General features: G+C 41.7%; 1 protein-coding gene across 9 annotated transcripts in view; it reads left to right on the top strand.

Annotated features, from left to right (window-relative positions):
* Window positions 1-18,642, top strand: part of SLC37A1 (solute carrier family 37 member 1) — a 39,162-nt gene extending 20,520 nt beyond the window's left edge. For 8 of the 9 annotated variants that reach the window (XM_027636338.1, XM_027636360.1, XM_027636300.1 and 5 more), the window contains 10 exons: window positions 3,465-3,599; window positions 5,204-5,294; window positions 8,027-8,089; window positions 9,665-9,750; window positions 10,390-10,438; window positions 11,206-11,279; window positions 12,162-12,240; window positions 13,020-13,117; window positions 15,400-15,452; window positions 16,090-18,642. In XM_027636338.1, the coding sequence (XP_027492139.1) occupies window positions 3,465-3,599; window positions 5,204-5,294; window positions 8,027-8,089; window positions 9,665-9,750; window positions 10,390-10,438; window positions 11,206-11,279; window positions 12,162-12,240; window positions 13,020-13,117; window positions 15,400-15,452; window positions 16,090-16,105 (744 nt within the window). In that variant the 3' untranslated portion in view covers window positions 16,106-18,642. The remainder of the gene's footprint in view (window positions 1-3,464; window positions 3,600-5,203; window positions 5,295-8,026; window positions 8,090-9,664; window positions 9,751-10,389; window positions 10,439-11,205; window positions 11,280-12,161; window positions 12,241-13,019; window positions 13,118-15,399; window positions 15,453-16,089) is intronic. The other variant, XM_027636368.1, reaches the window with a different exon arrangement.
* Window positions 18,643-21,745: the final 3,103 nt, after the last annotated feature.

A 21,745-nucleotide genomic window follows, 5' to 3' on the forward strand; every position in this document is an offset into this window, starting at 1 on the left:
GTCTTTTCTTGTAATCTTGACACAATTCCAGCAATGCACTGAAAAATATTTTAGATATAGCCCACTTGAAATATTTAAACTGTGTATATCGTGTTTGTCCCGTCCTTGCAGTCTCACTTCTTTCCCTTTTGAATGCAACAGCTTTATGTACTTCCAAGATTATACATGGAGATGGATATTTCTGAAAATGAACAATTGTTCAGAAAAATTTTGCTCAAAACTTGGAACCTTAAGTGCTGATAATTCTCAGCAGACACTGGATTTTGGACTTGCTGGTTGATGAGCAAAAAGATATTTTGTGTTGTGGTGGACATTAACTGAAAATTTCCATTTGAAATTTTGTATTTGTATTCAGTACACTTGGTATATTGTATCCTGAGAGGAAAACTTTTTTTTTTTCCCTCCCAACTTCTTTCAGACTTTTCCAGGAAAATAGAAGCTTCCTGTTCCATTCATCCTTTGCCCAAAGAATAGTAATGAGTATTCACAGGGTACAATAATCAGTGCTGGTAAAAAGGTTTTGAAATTTTTGCTGAGGCAACACTTCACTCATCATTTTGATCAGTCCAGCTTCAACTCCCTCTCTACTGAGTTTTTCATTTTCATTTTGAGCTGCTTAAGAACAGTCTCCACCCCAGAAACCATTTGTCAGGATTATTTCCCAACCAGCTGGAAGATAAGGGGAGATATAAGAATATCAGCAGGTGACTATATTTTAACTCTGTCATCATGACTTAGAATCATGGTTGAGAATGGTTTGTGTTGGAAGGGACCTTAAAGATGATCTCATTCCAACCCCCTGCCATGGGCAGGGACACCTTCCACTAGCCCAGGTTGCTCAGAGCCCCATCCAGCCTGGCCTTGGACACTTCCAGGGATGGGGCAGCCACAGCTTCTCTGGGCAACCTCTTCTAGTGCCTCACCACTCTCACAGGGCAGGATTTCTTCTGCAAATTCCCACTTGCTGGCAGCCTTTGCAATGTTCTCCCCCCATCCTCTCTCCACGCTGCCGGCTGGGTTATACGCTTGTAATGCGGAGTCTTAACGAGGTTTAAAAAGAAATGAATAAAAGAATTAAAAATCCTTGTTCGTCACTCTTTGGGACTTCCTGATTTTCTACCAGTGACAGAAGAACATCTTTTTCCTGTCAAAAGCAGAGCTGAACATCTTTCCTTTTCACAGTGGTTGTGTTGCAGTTGTGTGGAGCTGATTCTCACAGTCAGCTTTTGAGCCTGTACAAACAGCAGATGTTTTGCATTTATGAGTTGGTCTCCAAGCACACTAGAATGGCAGCTTTTACTGGGTTTTTATTGACCTCTGCAATTACTGTAAAAAGAAAGCAAATACTCAGGATCTGCAGTGATTGAAAGCAGAATGTGTTTTTGGCTGCGTGACCTGAATACCTCTGTGCATTCATTGCTGCTTATGTTAGGTTGGCCTCTTAAAAATTACACAAAATTGAGGGATAATGAATCCTTCCCCAGAGATCAAAAGTGTGCCATATGCCTAATCATGCTCTATGACAAGCTGGCAAGGCTGTACAGTGTTAACTCTGCCAAGCACAAACTGCTGGTTTTATTTATCATTTAGTTATTTGCAGCATAAAAATCCCATATTGTCGACAGAAATTTCCAGCATGAGTTAAATAAGTTTTTTTTGGACTTTAGTCACTTCTGCTTCAATATTTAACCCACTCTTTCAAAATAGATTTGGAACTCCTTGTCTGAGAAGTGAGCAGCATTGCCTCAGACAATGCTGGCTAAGTTTACTGTGCAGATTGTGCACTTAGACACTTACCTGGAAGTGTCTTCCAGTGAATCCAGGGGGAGCTTCACTGCTCAAACCCTTGTTTTTCTCCTCTCTCTCTCTCTCTCACTCTTATGTTTTTTAAGTGTTAATAGCTGATGGTTTGAATTGCTAAATCCAAAATTCAGTTGCTAAATGACTACGTTAAAATAGTTCAAGTTTTGAAGTTGCTCCAGTAATTCAGAAGATAAATACTGATGATGATGATGGAGTAACTCATGTACCATGAACAGTTTACAGTGCCATGTCAAAGCTCCCTAGATGTTTTTGCTGTCTTCCACTTAATACTTCATCAGGGTACAGGGTCTCCTGTATATCCTGTATCCTATCTACAAATCATGTAGAGAATTTTGGATGCTGCATGGTGTCTTCTAAAATTATGCTGTGTCTGGGCTGAGGTGTGCAGATGGTTCCTTAGTGCCTTCTCCTAAATAATGTTCTTTAAAAACAGAACTTATTTAGAAACACAGAGTGTAAAATAGCAGAATTTAATTTTTCCAACACTTTTTTTTCTCCTTTCCTCCTCCATCAACTTGCCAAATGTTAACCAGAAAGTTTTAACCTTTGTAATAAATACTGGAAATTGAATGGCCTGTTGTTTTATCCTTCCTAACCAGCAGTCAGAGATACATTTGAGGCTTAATTCTTTGCTGAGGCTTTATTCAAATGCTGAAGAATTAGGAGGAAGAAGACAGTATGTAGAATACATAGCTAGGAAAAGTGCACAGCCAGGTAAAGCTTCTCAGTGAGCAGGTGAAAGTGAGGATAGCTACGTCCCATCCTTTTTCTGAGTTGGAAAAGAGGTACTGAGGGCTATTTATACCTGAAATTTCTTTTTCCTGTGTACAGCTGTAAGATGTAAATTTCCAGTTCTATTCTGAGTTTGTTTCAGTGTGGTGGATGGATAAAAATAACATATTACCCTCATGGCTACAGTGGGATGGCTTGTTCTTGTTGAGTGGTAACTTGCTCCACAAGTATTCTTAGCAGCCAGTGGAATTCTTGGGGTAAAATTCTTTCTAGTGCTAAAAAAGGACTCAGAATTCACAAGTTAGGTAATGTTGGTACATTCCAGGCTTTTATAATTTGGGAATTGCAATGCTCAAATGAAACAGAGGTGAAAAAATAAGCTATTTCTTAACATAAAACACTCAGTTTCCATAATTCAATTTGAAAGATGGCTTGTATTTAAATAGATGAATAAGATGGTGTTGCAGAGTCTGAAAAATGGGCTTAATATTTGCACAGAAGGAAGATAACATATGCTTTATACGGAAATGTGTTGTAGTATTCAGTAGATTGTCAGCTTTCATTAGACCACATTTATGTAGTGGGGTAAGGGACACCTGGAAACTGTTTTATTCCACCAAATGTACTCTAATATGTGAAATTGTTCCACAATAGAAGAGAAACATGACTCCATAATAGAGTGTATGCACTCAAACATAAACAACTAGAATTATTTCACCTGATATTCTGTATATACTCTCTTTGTATCTACTCTGCATATTGAAATCAAGGTATTTTTAAAAGCTGTAACTTTCTGTGATAAAATTCATACTTGTTTTTTAAAATTATTTTGGAATTACTTGATTTCTTTGTACACATATTCTGATTCTTTGTTCTTTTCTCTCTCACGTGGTTGCTGGGGGAAACAGCAGGATCCAGAGATGCAGCACTTACTTACTGACAGTGAAAACTGCAGCGTGTCCCTGAATTCCAGCACTGTGGTCAGTGGGGAAGGAAGACATGGCACATCAGCAATCAGCTTCCTTGGGGCCTTGAGAATACCTGTGAGTACTTGTGCTGTTCCTCTGAGAATTAAGTGTTGCCTCAGAATTCATATTTCTGTGAAGATCTGGATGGAGTGGTAGGGGATATATTAACTTTACATCACGGTCTTGGAATGCTGAGGGCTTTGGGCTTGTCTAGTTTGGAGGAAAGGAGGCTGAGGGGCAAACTCATTGCTCCCTACAGCTTCCTGAGGAGGGAGGTGGAGAGGGAGGTGCTGATCTCTCTCTGTCAGTGTTTGGCATTTGGACAATGCGTTTATTAATGTGCTTTAACTTCTGTCAGCCCTGAAGTGGTCAGGCAGTTGGACTTGATGGCTGCTGTAGGTCAACTGAAATAGTCTGTTCCATTCTAAAGTCTCTTCTAAAAGTTTACTGGTCTGTCTTAATGACATGTGGGTGCTAAGGACGGAATAACAGACTGAATCTATAAGCACTTCTTGTCAGAACTTCCTTCCATGGCTTCCCTTTTTACGTTCTTCAACATTGTTTTTAAAAGCTTCAGTTTCATAATCTCTTGTGTGAGAAGTTTCAAACAACCCGAAAATTTGGGCTGCTGGTAAAGGAAAAGAAGTTTTCTTTAGGTCAGAACTTGTCACACTTGATTGTCCTCTCAGACAGAAGCCTAAAAGCTTCAGTGGGATGCAGAAAAATTAATAATTGGAAATTAATTTGGACCACGTATAAAAAGTAGAGGAGGAAATACCCAGTACTCAACCACTATATTCCTAGATCTTCTCATCCTTTCCAGTCTGGTCCTCAACTGTTTTTTCCTGTGGTAAAGTGGAAGTAATGGGTAGAAAGATTGCTGCTGCTGCCACCTGGAATCTCAGAGCCTCTGTGGTATTTTTACTGCCTGCTGTTGGGAAGGGTCACAGCTCCATGTGGAGCAGAGCCAACTCTGTGTGTGTGCTGTTCCTGAGATTAACTGCAGCCCTCCATACCAGGGGTTTAAGAAATGTTTTCAAACAGGAAGTTATCAGATGGTGAGGGGAATGAAGATAGGTTAATTTGGCAGTTTAGTTGCAGCTCTGTGCAGTAAATACACTTTTATGTTCTCAGCAGGAAAGAGGATGGAGCGAGTCAGTGTCTAAAATATGTCATTGCCCTGTGTGCTCTTGCCACATACTGATTTGAACTGTGTCACACTGGCTTACTGGCTTTGTACAAAGAGCTGAACAATAGGGAAGAAATCTTGTGCCCATCTGAAGGAAGGATCTAAAAAGCACAAAAAGATGCCAGTTGCTCTGGAATACACTCCAAACCCGCTGTAATGCTGTATAACAACTCTTTACACAAGGAAAATAAGTGATGCAAGTGTCCCAAACAGTATCAAATCCTTCGCCTTCATTTTAGTGTTCTCTCCTCAGGTCATTCTGTACCATTTTAGTGTTTTCAGTCAATTCAGTACAATTAGAAAAAGAGAAAAAAAACCAAATGAAATACCGCAGTCTGCTTTTTGTGTTCTCAGGGGAAGAATGCTTCTTGGGAATTCTTGAGAGAAAAAGAAAAGCCTAAATGCTTCTTTAGAAACCATTTTCATAATGACCTTTGAAAGTAAATAGCTCTGTCAAGATACTAACTTCCTATTTTCTTTATTCTTTCAGGGAGTTGTAGAGTTCTCCCTTTGTCTTCTGTTTGCAAAACTAGTGAGCTACACTTTCCTCTTCTGGCTTCCCCTCTATATCACAAGTGTAGGTAAGTATCACAATAAAGGGATACAGAATTATGACTACAAAGTGTCTGGGAATACAAGCTCGAAATAAAGAAGAAAATAAACATTACTGCTTCTGAAAGAGGCTTTCTCTGCTGCAGTAGCAGGAGTGTTGTAAGTCACCAACTAACATATTTCTCAGGTTTATGAATTCAGTATTTCAAGAGGGCATTTTCAAAAGAAACAAACAAAAGAATCTGGCTTATCATCAACAATTCGGGGCATAAATGCTGCATCTTTGGCTTTTGCAAACAAATCAAAAAGGCTTATTTTCTAAAAATGCTTTTCATTATTGGAGTGTCTTATTCAAATCTGTACAAAACAATCTAAATTAACTTATTTATCTGTTCAGTACTGCTGTTTTGGTTTTTTGTACTTTAGAGTGCAGAGAAAGGAGTTCTCCCTAACCAGAGAAATTCATGTTCTTGTGAGCCATGATGGGACCTTTAAACCCCCAGAACAGAAAAGATGTGCTGGACAAGTATGGCAGGAACAACCAGCAAAGAGAGACAGGTTGAACACCCTGTGAAAGCACAAAGTGCTGCAAATCCTGCAGCTGAAACCTCTTATGTGTGGACCAAAGGCAGTGATTCTGCAGGACTGGGTACCTTGAGAGCAGTGGGCTTTTAGGAGAAAGGTTAATGATGTTTACCTTGGTACTGTTGTCTGTGTTGTGGCAGATGTTGGTGAGGTTATGGTGGTGCCCCTGACCCTTCTGCCTTAGCACATACTACTTTGTCAGTTGTATTGCAGAGGCTTCAAAAAAAAAGGTGGATTTTAGAAATTCAGCTCCTTTTGAAAGTTCACACTTAATAGGACTGGATTGCCCAACTTCCTGATGTACTTTTGGGAATCTGACCCTGTTAGCAAATCAATAGATACATTAGGTTAAATATAAGTGTGTGCTCAGTGGTTGTCAGTGCCCCTGGCAAACTGTGGAGTTGAGGAAGTCCCTGTGTCTTTGCAGTCCCCTGGAACTGCACAGTGCAAGTTGTGCCAAGCTATAATTTAATGATGGATATTACAGGTCATATGGTGGAGGCCTCCAGTATGAGGCTCTGTAAGTGATCCAAATCTACATTAATCATGCTTTTAGAGCAAAGAACCTCATTTGTGAGTGTTTGTTACTGTTTATGTGGTTATTCACAAACAGGAAACTTGTTAGGCCAGACTTCAGCATGGATACAGTCCAAGCACTGTTGAGGGCCACCAACACAACTGAGCTCTTGGGTGACATCAAGATCAGAGGCAGCCTGGGCTGCAGTGATGATTCACTGGTGGAGTTCACAGTCCTGAGGGATCTGGGTCAGGCAAAGGGTAAAGTCAGGGCTATGAGTTTTAAGAAAGCAAACTCCAGCTGCTCAAGGAGTTGATCAATAGAACCCCCCAGGAAACTGCCCTCAGGGACGAGCAGAACGGAGCTGGCAGATCTTTGAGGATGCTTTCCACAGAGCACAAGAGCTCCTGGTCCTCAGGTGTAAGAAATCAGGAAGGGAAGGCAAGAGACCATTGTGGCTGAGCTGAGACCTGTTGGTCAAACTACAGGGCAAGGAGGAAATGCACATGTGGCAGTGGAAGGCAGGACAGGTATCCTGAGCAGAGCATAGGGGCACTGCCCAGTTGTGTAGGGATGAGGACAGGGAGGCCGAGGTGCAGCTGGAGTTGAACTTGACAAGGCACTCAAAGAGTAGCAAGAAGGGTTTCTACAGGTATGTCACCCAAGAAAGAAAGGTCAAAGTGTACGTCCTCCTCCACCCCCTACTCATGAGCAAGACTGACAAACTGGTGACAGTGGATGAGAAGAAGGCTCAGAGAGGTAGGTGCTGGTGGATGAGAGGCTGGACATGAGCCAGCCATGTGCACTGGCAGCCCAGAACCACCTGTATCCTGGGCTGCATCAAAACCAGTGTGGGGAGCAGGGTGAGGGAGGGGATTCTACCCCTCTACTCTCATGAGGCCCCACCTGCAGAGCTGCCTCCAGCTCTGGGGTCCCCAGCACAGGAAGGACATGGAGCTATTGGAGCTGGTCCAGAGGAGGCACCAAGATGATCAGAGGGATGGAGCAGCTCTGCTGTGAAGGCAGGCTGAGAGAGTTGGGGTTGTTCAGCCTGGAGAAGAGAATGCTGTGGGGAGACCTTATTGCTGCCTTTCAGTACTTAAAGAAGCACTGAATAAGTACTTCTTACAGGAAAGATGGACCAGAATTTTAGCAGGGCCTATTGCAATAGGACAAAGGGTAATGATTTTAAACTAAAAGAAGGTAGATTTGGAATAAATATAAAGAAGAAATTTTTTACAATGAGAGTAGTAAAGCACTGGAACAGGTTGTCCAGAAAGGTGGTGGATGTCTCATTCCTGGAAACATTCAAGGTCAGGTCGGGAACAACCTGATCTAGCTGAAGATGTCCTTGCTCACTGCAGGGGTTTGGACTGGATGACCCTTAAAGGTCTCTTCTAACCCAGATCATTCTATAATTCCATGATTATAAAAGTGATAAAATATCTCTTGCAGTGAATGTAATTGCATTCAAAAAACTATGTTGCTGAATATCCACTTAGATATATTTCTCTTGCACAATGTCACCTTGTGGCAGCTTATTCCTGTGAATAAACAACCTTGCTGTAAGATGCCTTTGCCCTGACATGACAAGACTGTGGTGAGATTTCTGTCTTTTGTAATCTAGAAATGATACAAATGTTTTGCTTCCCTCACTAGAGCATCTTGATGCCAAAAGAGCTGGGGACCTTTCTACATTGTTTGATGTGGGTGGAATCTTTGGTAAGTTTTAATACTCATATTTTACCTTTATTCACACCAGTTTGGGAAAAACTCTGGTACACACAGATTACATATATTATAATATAGTCTTTGTGCTTGGTGTCCACTGAAGAAGAGTGGCAGTAAAGGTGCTGAGCTGAGGGCTGTGTTGGGTAGTAAAATATCTTCAGAGCCAATTATATCGTCCAGTACAAATTGTAATAGTCAAATATTATGGAATAATAGCTCCATCAGCTCTGGCTCATGAGTCTGGGTCATACCACCTATCAAAATATCTTCCTTTTACCACTCTAACAAAACAAATTGTACATTGTGTATTTTCTGTGGGCACAGAGATGATTTGCCACAGGTGTTTTGTTTTTTTTTTAATTATGACTGCATGTGATAAAATTGGGAGATTGTAATAATAATAAGGATGAGGCCATTCCTTTCTAATTTGTGAGGTGACCAATGAATAATTAAATTTTGATGCTAGTGTAGACTGTGTAGCTCACAGTAAAACAAATATCATCATCCTGAAGCCTGGTTGACTGAGCACACACACCCATCCTCTCTCCACTTCCCCCACTTCCCTTGTGGAAGTAAACCTTGTATCAGTCCATTGGAAAATAATGCTCATGACAGAGAAGTTTCCCTGGATCAAGAGCTAAGTAGATCCTGGTAGTTCAAGATGTTGGTGTCCAGGTGTGTTGCAGTTTCTGTTCCAGTCTTGTGCTGGGTGTGACTTCTGCCATTTTTCACTGCTTCTTTCATCCCAGAGAGCAAATAGCCAGAGTGGGTAGTACCTTAGAGATGTGGGTGATGTCTTTCAGCAGCATCTGATTCTGCTGTGAACACAAGCTTAACAACCTGCCTGTGCAGCTTGGACCTCTTACGTTTATATTTAAATTCAAGTAGGATGTGAGCCCTTTGTAGATGGGCAGCTGGGAAGGGAGGGGCAGGCCCAGGGTGACATTTAGGAATCTGGAGAATCCAGAGACCTTCCTTTCCTTCTCCCTATACCAAGTTCCCTTTATATAATTTTGGCAGCTCCTTCCCTCAGGCCTTGCAGCCCCCTCCAGCCACACACTCCCATTGGTACAATGTGTACAGTTGTTGGCAAACACAAGAAGTAGGGAAAATTAAAGAGCTTGGATTGACTACCTGGAGAGAAAACCACATATTTCATTTGCCCCAAGATACAGAATAGCTCATTTCCTGTGGTCAAAGTGTGACAAAGACATCAAACTTGAGAACTTGAAGGAGTTTAAGAGACCAGTGAGTAGCTGGGCACAGCTGGATTCCAGAACACCAGCACTGGGGCCATGACCTGCCAAAAAGGCTTTTTGCCTTGGATATTTTGTTGGAATAAACAATTAAGAAGAACAATAGTCTGCTTCTGTTATCTTCAAGTCATAACTGGTTGGGTTAATGAGGATTTTGCTGTGTGAATTATGTTGTCAGGCTCACATGCTGTGCTGCTGTGTATAACTGTAGAGTAAAAGTCATTGGGTTGTGTTGCATTGAGTATAACTGATGTCTTTTGTGTAAAACAGGCACTGAATGTTTTCTTCACACACCTGTGTGTTCTTCCAGGTGGAATTTTGGCAGGTCTCATTTCAGACAGGCTGGAGAAGAGGGCATCAACCTGTGGGATGATGTTATTGCTCGCAGCACCCACGGTAAGAGATTGCCCCTCTCAGCTGTGGCTGAGACTGTGACAGCATTCCTTGGACAGTCCTGCAGGCAGCATCTTCTAACTTGGATATGAAGAATTCAGGCCAGATTAAAGAATGGCATGGAAAGTTGAGCCAGGAATAGACATTGGGACTGCCTTTACTAAACAACCAAATAAGTTTAGTGTATTGTTTGTCATAGATTATATGGAATCTTTCACTGTGTTGTGAAAGTAGATGTGTAGTTCTTAGCCAGAATTTTAGCTGCTCAGAGGCTAAAATTTCTGTGCTGTAGCTCTTGGAAAACTGGCAGTCATACACAGGAGATGCATTTTTCTTTTATTCTTTTGTGAGCACTGTTCTGTGCTGTGTTGAAGCTGCAATTGGAGAGTTTAAAACTGAGTGGTCTCATAACACAGCCCTTCCTTCTGACAGGACATACTGGGGAATAGGATCATACCCCTTTTCTCCCTCCTGTATCCAATCCAACAATCATTCTGCTGTGGTCTAAAAGGATTTAGTCAAACCTGGAACTAGCTTTCATGTAATACCAGCTAAAATATTTTGTAATTAACATGGGGAAAATAGGGAACCTGGTATTAGTCTGTGTTGATATTCAGAATGCTCATTTTTCTGGCTTCACAGTTGTACATGTTCTCTACAGTCAGTAAAATGGGACTTGAGGCTACTGTGGGTGAGTATTTTTAAATTATTCTGCCTAACTTTCTGTGAACTTTTAATTTATGTTCCTTTGGTGCTCTTTCCTTTTTTATTTTATCTTTTCCCTTAGAGGAGGAAGTTTGGAAGCAAGTTCCTTTTACTTGGTCTTGCAGGCTTTTTACAGGGTAAAGGGAGGAGATAGGAAGTGAGTAAAGGTTGGCATGAAAACAGTGATTTAGTTCATATAATTAGTCTTCTTTCTGGAGCTTGTTGTGTCAGCTTAGGCTTTTTATTATATTCCCTATGCCAAATGTCAGAGGTGTTTAAAGACTACTTGTAGTACTTTTGACAGCAATATTTACTTGGATAGGCTAAATTCACTTTTGGTTTTCCATCTCTTACCTCAAAGCAGAAATTAAAACACAAGTACAGACAGAAGTGTCTCCCCTGCTACTGTACAAGCAGAAAGGGGGCTTATGGGTGTATCCTCTGAATAACCCTGCTCTTGCAGTCAGTTTGGTCAAATTGTCCCCTTTCTCTGACCTACCAGGATCAATAAAGGCCCTGGGAAGTGCTTTTTGTCTCAGCCTCGTCTTCTGTTGTGTTTGAGAATTCACACCATGAAATAAAGCATTGAAGAGAGGGAGGAATATATGTTGGTTTTGTTCCTTTCCCAATTCTGTAATGGGGTCAGGGGAGCCAAAGATGGATTAAACCATTTGGGAGCCATAGGCTGTGATGTCTCCTGTTAACAGTCTTTCAGGCAACTCAGATTTTCCATTTTTTTTTAACTTTCTACAGTGATGCTGCTTATCAGTGGTGCCCTGGTGAATGGCCCTTATGCCCTGATCACCACTGCTGTCTCTGCTGACTTGGTGAGTTTGGCTTCCACTCCGTTTCCCTGTAGCAGTTTGGCCTCCAGAGAGAGCCCTTTGACTTCTGCAGGGTCAACAGGGAAGAGGCTGCATTGTCCCAGAGCAAAGGAGCTGGATAGGCAGTGCTGAACTCCCACTGAGATTGTTTTAGTTTGTGTATTAATGTGAAGGAGTGCCATGCTTGTGAGAGGCCTCTAAATTATTCTTGACCACTAACAAGGCAGCAAACCTGGTAGATGACAGCCCAACACGAACATGAAGGTTCCATGCAAAGCCAGGCCTCTGTACAGATGCCTTCTCCCTTTTTGTACTTTATATCTTTAAATGAGGGGAGGAGCTGTACCTGTGTGAGAGATGAGCTTGTGACTTAATTCCTATCAGGGAAGAAAGCTATACCTGCCACAGACCTTTACAAAAGTATATAAAAATAAAAAGTCAAGATTCACGTGGTGCCCTCAGCCCTGCAGTTACTCAGGCTACCAGCACTTCAGGTGGATCAGGTCACAGATGCCATGTGAAAACATCAACCCTGCTGCTGTTCATCAGGGAGGCTTTGGAAGGTGTTGGTTCCTTAAGGCACCAAGCAAGAAGCAGAAGTCCTCTAACAAATGTGCTAAATACAGGAAAAGGAGTAGGGCAGAAATCTCTGGAGCCCTGTCATTGGGCTTGGAGGTCTTGGCAATACCGAGGTGGCCACAGTGCATTGCCCATTTTGTCCTTGTTGAAGGAGCTGCTGGCTGGAAGGTCGGGCCTGACTCTGCTGGATATTTAAACCATCTTCACAACATGTATCTAATGTGGAGGGGTGTGAGCTGGTTGATGTTGCAAGGACTTTCTTCAGAGTTCAACTTAGGAGGGTCTAAGCCATCTTTGTCACTTCAGGGTACCCACAAAAGCCTGAAAGGGAACGCAAGAGCCTTGTCCACAGTGACGGCGATCATCGATGGAACTGGATCTGTAGGTAAGCCAGAGCCAAAGATCACCTGCCTTGGCTGGGGTAGGTTAAAACTAAGGATCTTTGACAAACTGGGCTCTCACTTCAGCTCACATTTTGCCAGGACTCAGAACAGCTTTGAAAATGGGGAATGGCACAGACTTGGCCCGAAACCTCTAGTGGTCCCACACCTGAGGGTGGGAGGAAGAGGGTGTTGGACTGATACTGGGCATAGACAGTAACAGTAGATGCCACTGGGTTGTTTCTAGGATCAGGGATATTTTATTCATGCCCTCTGCACTGGTATGTGGAAGGGAAAATTGAGTAACATTCGGCTTAATACTAGATGATCATTTTGTTGAGCCAAGGGCAGACATTTATCACACATTTAGCCTTCCAGCTTCCCTGGGTTAGGTTTCCCTTTGGCTTGCATCTGTACCAGTAGTGTTTTGCACTTTCTGGGACCTTTTAATACATAAGGTAGTACTGAGTTAACTAGAATCATAGAACATACTGAGTTGGAAGGGACCCATCAGGATCATGGAGTCCAACTCCTGGCGCCCCAAAAATCCCACCACGTACCTGAAAGCATTGTCCAAACACTTCTTGAACTCTGTCAGGCTTGGTGCTATGACCACTTCCCTGGGGAGCCTGTTCCAGTGCCCAGTCACCCTCTGGGGGGAAAAAACATTTCCTGATATCTAACCTAAACTAGGTGGGAAAATTGATACTCTAACTCAGAGTAACTATTTCAGTATAGTACATCTTATATTGCACAGCTTGACAACACCAATACTGTATTTTAGGTGCAGCTTTGGGGCCTCTCTTGGCTGGTCTTATTTCCCCATCTGGTTGGAACAACGTGTTTTACATGCTCATGGTGGCAGATGCGTGTGCCTTGCTAGTAAGTCTACAAATATTATTTAGTGGCTGTGTATTCCCTCTGTGCAAAACTATCCCAAAATGCAAGTTTTCCCTTTGCAATTTCAATACTCCATCTTCTGTGAAACGTCCATTGTGTAGGAAACTTTCAATTAAAGAGCAAATCTGCTCGTTTCGAAATTCTCATCTAATTTTAATCAAAAGCGCAGATTTAGGTCTGATGCAGTTCCTGAGCAACAGGAATTAACAGCTGTTAATTGCTGGCTGAGCAGCTTCCAGCAGGCTTAGTTGTAAATAAACTTTCATATCCAGACCTAGAAGTTGTCTCAGATTCCCCTCACGGCAGAAGGACTTCTGTTTTCTTGAAAGGAGGTTGAGCAAAGCGGTAACAAATGTTCTCCTGCCTTGCTGTATCCCCAAAATCACCGCTATAATGAAGCTGATGAAAGTTAATACATCACATTTTCCAGATGGGCCCTAAGACTGCTGTATTAGGTTAGATGAAAAACTGGCATCCTAACTTTTGACAGTAACCAGGAGCAGATGTTTAGGGGAAAGGAGTGGAGCGCGCACGTGGTGGTGGCTTGGTTCAAAGCACATCCATTTTCCTTTTTTTTTCCTCCTGAGATCCTGTGTGCTTGAGAGAAAGATCTGAAGAGAGGTTTGGGTTGGGTTTGTCTCGTTTCTGACTCGCTCTGCTCTGCTTTTAAAGACCGAGGCAAGCACAAAAAGAGGCAAGGCAAGTCTTGCTGTACCTTTGAAGTCAGTCTTGCTGCACCCACCTGTAGGTCACGTTTTTGTGTGTTCCAGAGATTCCCCTGGCAGGTGTCTGTACCTGCTTTGTTCTCCCCCAGACCAGAGTCATGCCGTGAACTACCTCAGAGGTGTCCTGAAGTGTCACCTGCTTCTCCTCTCCTTTGAAATCCTGGGTGGAAGTGCTCTTGAAAGGACAGGGTGACTGTGAAACACTCCCAGGAACTGATGCTGAGAGTGTCAGACTGCTCCTTCCTGACATGAGAAAGTCTTGCTTTGAGTTACAGTTGAGGCTTTTTTTTTTTTTCCTAAATTCAAATTAACCCCAAAAATTTTAAAGTAATTTTTTCACATTTAGGGTGTGAAATCTCTGGAAATTCAGTAAATAGATTAGGTAAGTTAATAGCTGATGTATTTTGCCACATTGGTAGTCAGCAGCCTGATAAATCCTGGTTTGTGCTGTTTTCAGTATTAGGTATTTCATGCTGCAGAGTGAGGTTTTGGAGCTTATTGTAGTTCTCCCAAATAGACCTAAAGCTCTGTTGTTTTTTTTTTTTTATAGTTATTGATTAAAACCAAGTAAAAATAAAAAAACCACCAGGTTTCTTTGCAGAATCAATTAAAACACCACATTTCTTTGCAAAATCAATTAAAACACCTTTGCAAAGCTCTGTTCTTGAGAGGTTTGACCCAGCTGTTGTAATAAATCCTTTTTTGTGTAACTTTTGTTCTGGTTTTCCTGTCCTTTGCAGTACAGCGTGAAGATGCCTGTGTTCAAATGTTATTTCTTCAAGGGAACCTAGAGGGGCTTTAGTCTCTTACGTGGTGTTCAGTTCTGTCATTCTTGGCCACTTCTGTACCTCTAAAATGTTAGGTTTAACTTCTTCAAACACTAATACTTAGAATAGTGAAGAAACTTCTATTTTATAACAGTGAGAGTCTGAGGATAATGTAACCTGAAACAGTGAGGAACCCTGAAAGTTCTATTTCTGTCTTTCGAGTACGTGAGAATCAGCAATTTTAGTCACTTTGCTGGTACTATCTTAGTAGTCCTTTTAAAGTGCACTTGAAATTCCTGATCCAGCACAGACACACCAACTTGGCTCATCTTGACTAACTGTGTAATTAAAGCCTTTCACACACAGAGTTGTTTTTCCAAATAACAGTTAAAATACTTTTATGCTCCAAAATTTCTATCTGCCATGTTTTCTTGAAGTCTTGGGTTCCCTCTGCTGGTTTCTTTACATGTTTGCCAGAAAACCATTCTGATTTTTTTTATGAAAAAATTGATCTCTTAGTTGCAGAAAGAAAATTACTTTCCTCTTGGCTATTCATTGTGAAAACTCCTCCTCCAAACATTGACTGAGCATCTGTAAATCTTTGAATTTTTTATTATTTTTTTTTTTTAAACTGAGTTAAACATTACAGGGTAATATTTCAAATGAGAAACTCTTCAAGTAACAATGAACATCTTATCCTGAAATAAGTTGCTTATCTTATTTGTTTGTCTGTTTATAGATACTAACACAGATGCTGTGATTGTTTTTGCAGCTCTTACTCCGTCTTATTCAGAAGGAGCTTCAGTGTGATGCAGATCACACCCTGTAAGTGCTATGTATTGCTGTTGCTTGTTAATAATGGTTTAAAACATGTTGCTGATCCTTTCATATATAATCAGTAAGGTTGGGAAAGACCTCCAAGACCATCAAGTCCAACCTCTGCCTTGTAATGCATAACCTAGACTGAAAATGTTACAGTTCATGTTATGTCTGGGTTAATTTTGCTTCAAAAGGATAATCCCAGTTTGATGTTTTCAAATCATGAACAGTTTTCTTCAGAACGTCTTTTAAAAATATCTGAAAACACACCTCTGTCACAGTCTCTTGGTTATGGTGTATTTTTTCCTGGGTTTCATCCTGCAGGTGGGGAATAAACCCCTCTATTCCTTGGTCTGTGTTTAATAATAGTTTCAGATGCACATTTTTCCAAAAGGTCCCCTTAAAGAAAAGGGTGACTCTGAATTTACAGTGGTTTGAAAGGAGGGGGAAAAAAAATCCACTGAATCAGTGGGGTTATGCCTGCAGATGCAAAATCTAAATTGAGCCCCTTGTTTGCAGTTTTGGAGAAGTAAAATGGAGAGAGAATAGAAAACACATGGCAGGGGATGGATCATGAACTCTGGAGTTGGTGGCTGTTATGCCTCACACCTCAACCTTTCCTGCCTGGCTTGTTCTTTCCCAGGTTTAAAGAGCACTGAGCTACACGAGCAGAGCTGGAATAAGGACTGTGCCAGTGGTCGGAGCTCTTCCCTGAAATCCAGACTTCATGGGATGTATTATGCTGTGTTTAAGAGATTCTGTTTGGTGAAGAACTTTGCACCATTACTGGAAGCAGTGTGAGAAATGCAGCTGGTAACTCCCTGAAGCTCTTTATTTTTGCACATGAGTAAGTACCTCAGGATGGCAACTATTCATCAGACAAAGAGATGGGAACTTTGGGAAGGTTTTAGCAGCACGCCTCAACTGAGCCAAAGAGAAATACCAAGTGCCTTTTTTGTTTCTTTTGATAGGATGTTTTTAATTAAACTTATGAACTGTGTTTTTGCCAAAAATCAAGGCTAAACTAGAGCAGAAGGAAGCTGAAGTTGTACCAGCCCGACGTGGCTGTCCCAGTGTCAGTGAGCGAAGTGTGTGTTTCTTTTGTCATCTTGTGTCCATTGAGGGCATCTCTTTACAGAGGACAATATCAGCTGGTTATTAAGATATGCTGCTATTAGTATTTTGAAACTGCTCAGACAGTAGCCACCCACTGTATTATTAGTTTTTAACTACAGTACTACTTCCCAAGGACAACATCCAGCCTTTTGGTAGGCAATGAAATGGAGTTTACTCTTGCCATGTACTGCAGTTAGCAGTTTTCACAGAATCTCTGGATGAGTGTTAGTCCTCAGTTAGGATTGTGCAAAGAAAAAAAAAAAAAAAGGAGTCCTAAGCAACAAAAAGCAGCTTATGAGTCAGAATTTCCAGTGGGGGCTCTAATGATTTTCAGGGCATTATAAACTGGCTGTGCAAACGTCACATAATTGTCTGCCAGGCTGGGCTGAAATGAGAGGTGGTTTCTTGTGAACTGTGAGCTGTCCTTTTTGTTACAGCACTTGTGGCTTGAGCAGATGAGCTGCCTCAGTGCCCACTTGCCACAGGGATCTCTGTTGGGTACTCGTGATTTCCGTGCTGGGGTGCGCATGTGGAAGTTGCAGATCAGGGCCTTAATATCCAGAAATGTCTCTCAAGTGGCTCATTTCCATTGGCTCTGAATTTCAGATTTGGAGCCGAAATATCAGAAAAATTACCTGTGTGGGCAGTAGTTTGTGAGAGAACATTTGAGTAACTAGTGTTACCAAGCAAATAGATGGTTTAATGTCTTCAGAACATACAATTTCTTTGTACAGCTGCTTTGCAAACATATGTTTCTGTGATTCTTTTCTTTTTTAAGATGTATAAAGTGAAGAGAAATCCTTTTTGTATGAGGTGTTTATACTTAAATCACAAAGGCTAGATAATTTAAACCATGTGTTGTCCTTAACTGTATTTATTAAAGCTCTAGGAATATGTCTTGTTCTGAACTATGCTCTTAAGTTCTGTGAAACAGTGCAGCAGTCTTTACACTTGATCAACAGAACACTCTAAAATAGTCCTGCAGAAATGTCTCATCAGCTGCTGGTGGTGTGTTCCATGTGCTGGCACAACACCTAATTTCCAGGGCTGTAATTTTGTAGTTGCTGAGTCTTTTGAGTCGCTTCACTGGTTTGATTCAGCACCTGATTTATGCTTGACTTGAACACTGTAAGAAGGTGCTCGTTTTTAACTGTTTTGCTGAACGGAGATAGAAGGAAAACCTCAGTGCCACAGGGCCTTAAGGAAAGTATTGGGTCCTTGCAGAGGAACTGTAGGTAGGCCCTGTCCCTGCACTTACCTGGATGAATGGTTGACTTCACACATTTTGGGTAAGCCTGTTCAGACCACTGGGGAAGGTCTCAGCATCTGAATGCATGAATCTGGGCTGTACTCGGGCTTTGGGCTGCAGTTAAATGTGAAGGAATTCTGCAGCAATGTTACTTGAAAGGACTTCTATCCCAGTGGACTGAACCAGCAGAGCTTTATATTTTTATTGAAACAATTCAAACCCTGCTGCGCTCAGATTTTGAGAAGCTGTTCCCTGTGGGCTGAGGTCTTAGTTTAAAAAGCTTTTGGTTGTATTTTGCAGTTACAGGCTGTAAAGATACTTAACTGTGTTTTGGGTTTTACTTGTTGGGGCTGCTGCTGTTATTTATTTATTTATTTGAGTAGCTTTTGCACTTCAGTGACTGGGGTAGGGGTTAATGACGAAGCTGGAGGTGCTGGGCTGAAGCCTTCCTTGCATCGATTGTAGGCAGGAATTGGGACTCTCAGTCTGCCCATGTCTCCTTCCATGTCAATCTGCAGCATTTTGGTTCCTCCCAGCTACAAAATTGCTGGACAAAAAGATAAAGATCTGCTTTTCATTCTTGAAAACTATAAAGGTCCCCCAGGTTGTGGATAAACAGTGTGTTCTGTTAGTATTGGGTGTCAATATTCATTGATCTGTAAATGAGCAAGACCAACAAAAGTTGTGTGTGTAGAAATGTGAGTGACCAGTAGGTACAACCAAATTTAAATATCACTACAGGGTTCGTTTGTTGTTTTTTAATGCTGGTTATTGTGAATTTTATCCTTTACCAACCTGTGTTGAATAAAAACAGATTCTATTCTAAAATGAGAAGTGATGACTACTTTATCTTTTACATCTCCATGAAGAAATGCTCCATTTATTGGCCGGAAGGACAGATATCCCTGCTGGGACAGCAATTCTGTCCCTTGTGAGAGTAATGAAAATGGCTCATTAGGAGAACAAATTAGAACGTTTTGTTGTAAAATCAGTGCCCTTCTTAGTTTCAACATGTAATTTATTTTCATTTTGTGGAACTGTGGCTTGTACAACATCAGTATTTCCAATCAGCTGCATCAGATGGGTATATTCTACTTGCTTTGCTGTAGCAGGGAAGGAGATAACTTGCCTGAGTCCACCTTGACACATAGTTTTAAGGTGACTTTTTTGGTTGTCTGCTTGGCTTGCTCTTCAGTATATATGGAATTGAAATTGAAAAGCTTCACCCTTTCTCTCTTACTCTAATCACCCTGAGTATTTGTTGTTTTGATTCTGTTAGGATGTCTGATGGGGTTTGTGTGTCTCTGCCTGAGATAAAATGTCCAAACGACAGATACCCTGGGGAAAAACTGATTGGAAAGGAAAACAGTTTCTGGTTACAGAATTTCTGATCTAAATTGCCTGAAGGGCCTTCCAGGAACAGGCAAGTAATAGCTGGTGTACCTTCTAAAAGAAGGGAGACCAGAGTCCCATTTTTTTTCTGCCTCATTGGGAACAGGAGCCTCCAGCGGGTGCTTGGACCTTTGGGAACACTCCAGCTGTTGCCAAATACATGTCAGTGGAGGTTTGTCCCTACTGTGTGTAGGAAGGGTTTATATAGGGTGGGAAAAAGAAAAATAGGTAGCAGGGAAGGTGGTGCTGTGTTCACAGGTTGCTTTGAGACTCCTTTTGCCTGTAAGTTAAACTGCTAACCCACTGCATGCACTAAGATAGACCTACTGCTCAGTGTTTTGTCAGTTAGGAAATTCCAGGAGGGATTCTATTATCCATTTCAGGAGGTTATTGTATTTGCTTCTGGCATAATATCCTTAGAATAACAACTGGGATCCACCAGTATGTTTGTGCCAATGTTGTGCTGCCTCTGACTTTGGCTGACCTCCTCGTGTTTTTAGGCTTGGGAATCTGTTGGGTTGCTGTTGGTAGGTTTCTCCAGTGACAAATGTTTGTGTGAGAAGTGCTGCCGAAAACTAGGCAGGTGTAAGATGGTGTAAATGAAATCAGAGGATGTTTAGAGCTGTTGGAGGCTGCTGGTTTTCATACGGAATTAATTTGGGGAAGATTGTTTGCAATTCTGTCAAATGATGAGGCCTGGAGTCAGTAATGGTGGTGTTTTATGGTCTGAATGAAATTTTGTGGCCTGTATATTAAGTAAATAGTTAGATGAGATTATTTCATGATTTGTCCCAACCTCTGACAGGATATTCTGGTTGCTGACCTACATCACTTTCACCTTAGAGCGAGTCTGGTTTGATTTTTGTTTTGCTCTCTGCTGAAGCAGCCACATGATGGCAGGGACACGTCCTGCCGTGCCTGGGGAGGGACTGCAGACCCCGCTGAGGGGGCTGTGTCTGTGTCCTCTGGGGCTCTGGGAACCTTGAACTACATTTGCTGAGTTAAAAATCTGACTGTCATCCCTACAGCTGGGGAGAGGGAAGGGGAAGATTGAGCTGCTGGCGTGCTTCAGTCTCGTGCCCAATGACCTTAACGTTGTGTTTTGTGTCTCACTGCCTGAGTTTAATAAACTGGCTTGTTACAAAATGTTAGTTGTTTCCTTCTTTGTCTCCCTTCTTTTGGTTAGTTTCCAGTTTGGAATAAGGAGATAATTAGTTGCTGTGTGGGGTTTGTTTTTACTTTTTATCCTTTGTGTTTCCGCTGTATACCAGTTACCCTTTGGCTGCTGTGAAACATTCACAGCTGGTAAATTGCGAATACAAAAGCCAAACTTTCTTTAGGCATGTTCCAAGAACCTGCTCATCTCCTGCAGTAGGAGATCAGCTACAAAAATGTGTCCAAAGTCTCTTTGGATGCTGTACTTAGGGTTTATCTCTCTCCTCCTCTTACAGCTGTCAAATATTTACCCTCTTTTTCACAATATTCCCTTTGGTCCAGTTGTTTGTTTCAGCAGAGGGGGGACACTAAACTGACTTCACGTACTGCCATGTAAGTATAAGCACTCCAAGGCTGGAGTTATTTTCAGTTTATCTGCTACCTAAATCCTAAACAGGTGGTCTGAATTTCTTGGGTTGTTCAGAAACCAGCGGCAGCTTCTTGTGCTGAGGCCAGAACTCGAAGCAGCAGCCTGAGTTCACGTGCTGAAACAAAGTGATCAGCAATTTCTGAGTTCTCACCTCTTTTTGTGATACAGTATGGGCAACCCATCAGAGCTAAATTACATACAGGCAAAACTTTTGGAAGGAATGAGTTTCTTCTGAATTTTTCTACCAACACAGTGATGTTATTTCTGCTGCAAGGACGGAGTATTATATTCGAGTCTGAGTCACCCAATTTCACCACAGGCCACACGAGGCTTCAGCTTAATAAGTACAGCAGGTTCTGAATCTTATTCTTAAATTGCTCTGATCATCTGGTTGGAAACAGCTGAATGTTGTATTGTTCTGTGGCACAGTCTGCAGGTTTAGTTTTATACCAGTAGGTAACAATGGGATTCAATTTAGCCGTCGCTGTTAGAAGTCTTTATAAAGCTTCTTCTCCCTTTTCCTCTGGCTTCAGCTTTCATGGTACATGGCAGGAAGAAAGTGTGGTAACAAAGAACCTGAGAGGTCACAAAAAAATATCAAAAGCATATTCTCTCTTCCAAATTTTGCTCGCTTGCTTGGCACCAAGGGAAATCCACTGCCACAGCTGTTTCGCGTGTCTGTCTGCAAAAAAGGTGGCTGAAAGTAGAGGAAAATAGAACCTTCTGATTTCCTTGCTCTGATTTTTACAGTGGCAGTTCTCAAAATAGGGGGTCACCAGCCCAAAAAGGCAGAACTGAGTGGACTGACAAATCCAGGGTGCAGGCAGAGAAGCCCAAGAATGGTTGGTTCAGGACTAATAGCTGTATTAGATTAGACAAAATAAATTGCCATGCAGTTCCCTGTCAGGCAAATGATGAGACTCTAAACTTATCCCATACGTCAGCAAATAATCTTTT

The sequence above is a fragment of the Corapipo altera genome, unplaced genomic scaffold (assembly GCF_003945725.1).
Source record: "Corapipo altera isolate COAL_440 unplaced genomic scaffold, ASM394572v1 0, whole genome shotgun sequence".
NCBI lineage: Eukaryota > Metazoa > Chordata > Aves > Passeriformes > Pipridae > Corapipo > Corapipo altera.